The 2,822-nt window shown below is 37.2% G+C and overlaps 1 protein-coding gene across 3 annotated transcripts in view; it reads left to right on the plus strand.

The window, feature by feature from the left end:
• The window catches only part of DEUP1 (deuterosome assembly protein 1), a 132,217-nt gene that overhangs the window by 77,864 nt on the left and 51,531 nt on the right, over positions 1-2,822 (plus strand). For all 3 annotated transcript variants that reach the window (XM_019524597.1, XM_019524598.1, XM_019524599.1), the window contains 2 exons: positions 1,170-1,315; positions 1,991-2,096. In XM_019524597.1, the coding sequence (XP_019380142.1) occupies positions 1,170-1,315; positions 1,991-2,096 (252 nt within the window). The remainder of the gene's footprint in view (positions 1-1,169; positions 1,316-1,990; positions 2,097-2,822) is intronic.

Below are 2,822 nucleotides of genomic sequence, written 5' to 3' on the forward strand. Positions count from 1 at the left end.
AAATGGGTCCTGGTACAAAAATGGTTGAGAACCACTGTACTAAAGGAATCTTAAGACAAAGCCCCAGGGCATGTCTACCTGAGATGTTTGCTGCGTAGTTGACTAATTAGCTGTGCAGAAAACATCTCAGCACCTATACATGCACCCCTATTGAGATGGAGTAAATTAATTTACTTTGCAGCAGAATAGTATCTGTAAATATAAGTACTGACCTGCTGCAGAGTGAAAAAAAAGCTCCACAGCAGCTCATGTGTAAGCACTGGAGGGGCTGGCTTGGGTCATGAGGGTGCTTCAGTGGAGGGGCTACCTGCCGGTTTATTCATGTCATGCCATGCATGAATAAACTGCAGAACTTATTGTTCTGGAGTTAATTGCTCCCAGGCACAAGTTCAAACAGCACTCCCAGGAGCAATTAACTCCAGAGCAATAAGATCCACAGTTGATTCATGTGCAGTAATAGCACATGTAGACGTATCCAGAGAGTGACAGCTTGAAAGCTAGGTGCCCATTTTAAATAAATTATAATCTCTAGGCAGCTGAACCAGTTTTGGAAGAGACTCATCTCACATTTGAGCTAAACAGGTTGATTGAGGCATACGCCAACACTACACTGTATAAAGCTCATGAAATCTTCTGCCTCGGATTGATTCAGCCCTTCCTAGCCCACACCTTGTTCAGAATTCCTGCAGTGCAAAAGCTGAAGTGTCCCTAATATTATGAAAAGACAAAATACCAGTTAATGATGCTATTGAATCCTGCTGTCATGGGGTGTAGTCCAGAACACATTGAAGTTAATAAATGTGGAAGTTTATTCAAGAGAGTAAGAAGGACTCAGATATAACATTAAACATACAATAGATGAAGGTTTCTTATGATAATGTCACAGACAAATGCATCATAACGCTGCATGACCCAAAGAACCTTGTGTACTTTACTGTTGAGTGACATTTCTAGAGAAAGGGACTGACTGGGAAACCTTAGGAAAGCAATGCCTTCTCCAAAGCAGGAACTGTACTCAGAATAAAATTAAGTAACATACCAGGTTAAAAAAAAAATGCCTCTTAAATTCATAGTAAATATGTAGAGTAAACTATATGTCAGTCTTTAATACTATGAGGGATTGGAATTGAGAACCACTGCTGAGTCATTTTGATTGTTTATTTATATAGAACATGGAAGCCGGACTTTCGGAGATGAAAAATGAGCTGCAGACACGTGATGCTCTCTGGAAGGCGGTAAAAATGGAATGCCAACAGTTGCGTAAAGAATTATTGAAAATCGGAGAGAATAAAAATGTGCAGGAAAATCAAATAAAGTAGGTATTCTAAAAATCACATTTGCATTGTGAAAGACTTATGTATTTAAAATATTTTCTTTAATTTCAGTTTAGTTTTAAAATGATATTCTGGATTAGAAGGTCAGATGCTAAATAATTTTTTATTAACATGTTAATCAGCAATTTTATATTATGAGATTATAAGCAATATCTATTCACTCTTTTAGATGGCCTGGATATTGCTTAATTCTTTACACGTTATTATATTTTATTTACTTGGATTTATATACTCATTTAATGAAAAAGAGCACATTTCTTTTCTACTAGGTACTTGTTAATATAACATTCTATATATTGTATATATAAAATGATTACAAACAAGATTTCTTAACCCTCTTTGATTAAAATGAGTATCTGTTTATGGCTGTCTTAGTAGAACGAATGTTTTGCCTTGCCCATATGTAGTAACATAACATATATGTTAACAAATTAATTCAGGATTCTTACTGCATACAATTGGACCTGGATCTCCATATTCCACCACTATCCATCCGGGCTTAAGCAGGGAAACTTTCAGTCCCGGCTGGATTGATGAGGAAGATAAATTTTTTTAGATGAAGCTCATGGTATTTTCTGTACACCTAATGGGTTGTTTTTCTTTAATATTGGGAGCAATCTGATCCTCAGTAACTTGTGGGGTTTTTTTATGTAAAGTCTTCAATCAGCTTGTGCACAACGTGTTGAAGAACTGGAAAATAAAAAAACTGAGCTATTGGCATTACAACATCATCAGAAGAGTCAGCAAGAAGATCTAAATAAGGTATTTGCAAAAATTTTGAAATGTTACTTGTTATATAGATTTTTTTTTTTAAGTATATAGTACAAAATCATGGCCTTGCTTATGTGAGTGTGCTACAGTATGTTGGAGAATAAATTGCATGCTTTCAGATAGAAGGGAAACTAACACATACGTTGTATTCCCAGAAGGAATTGAGCAGCTGTGCACCCAGCACCCAGATGCACTTAGAAATCAACAGAGTTGGGCACAACATGCATAAATAATGACAGCTATCCATGCCAAAAGGGTATCATCATACAATTAATACCTACATGGAGTGCATAATAACAGCAGGTAATAGGCAGCGTGTGACCTCAGATATAAAGTACACTGGGTGAACGAGATAAAGTTAACAGGCCAGATGCCCAGAGAGGTACATTGGTCAGGGGCACCCAAGTTTCTCTTTGCTACTAACACAGCTCACCACAGGGTACTTCTACACATGTATTAATGTGCTTTTCCTAATGTGCATTAAATTTACTACCTCCAGTGAGAGGGCGTTTTTACTTGTGCAAGTGCTGGGTGCTTTGAAAAGTGCCCAGCACTGCAATGCTTACAGTTGTATAAGTGGGGAAATGCACATCAATGCAAAGAAAATAGCGGTGGTGCACTTGTAAATTAAAACATCTCAGAGGTGCTTTAGTTCAAAAGTACACCGCCACCATTTTCTCTGTTTCATAGTTTCATAGTTAGTAGGGTCAGAAGGGA

This window comes from Gavialis gangeticus, unplaced genomic scaffold (genome assembly GCF_001723915.1).
Source record: "Gavialis gangeticus isolate Ggan-Ray unplaced genomic scaffold, GavGan_comp1, whole genome shotgun sequence".
In the NCBI taxonomy this organism is placed as follows: domain Eukaryota; kingdom Metazoa; phylum Chordata; order Crocodylia; family Gavialidae; genus Gavialis; species Gavialis gangeticus.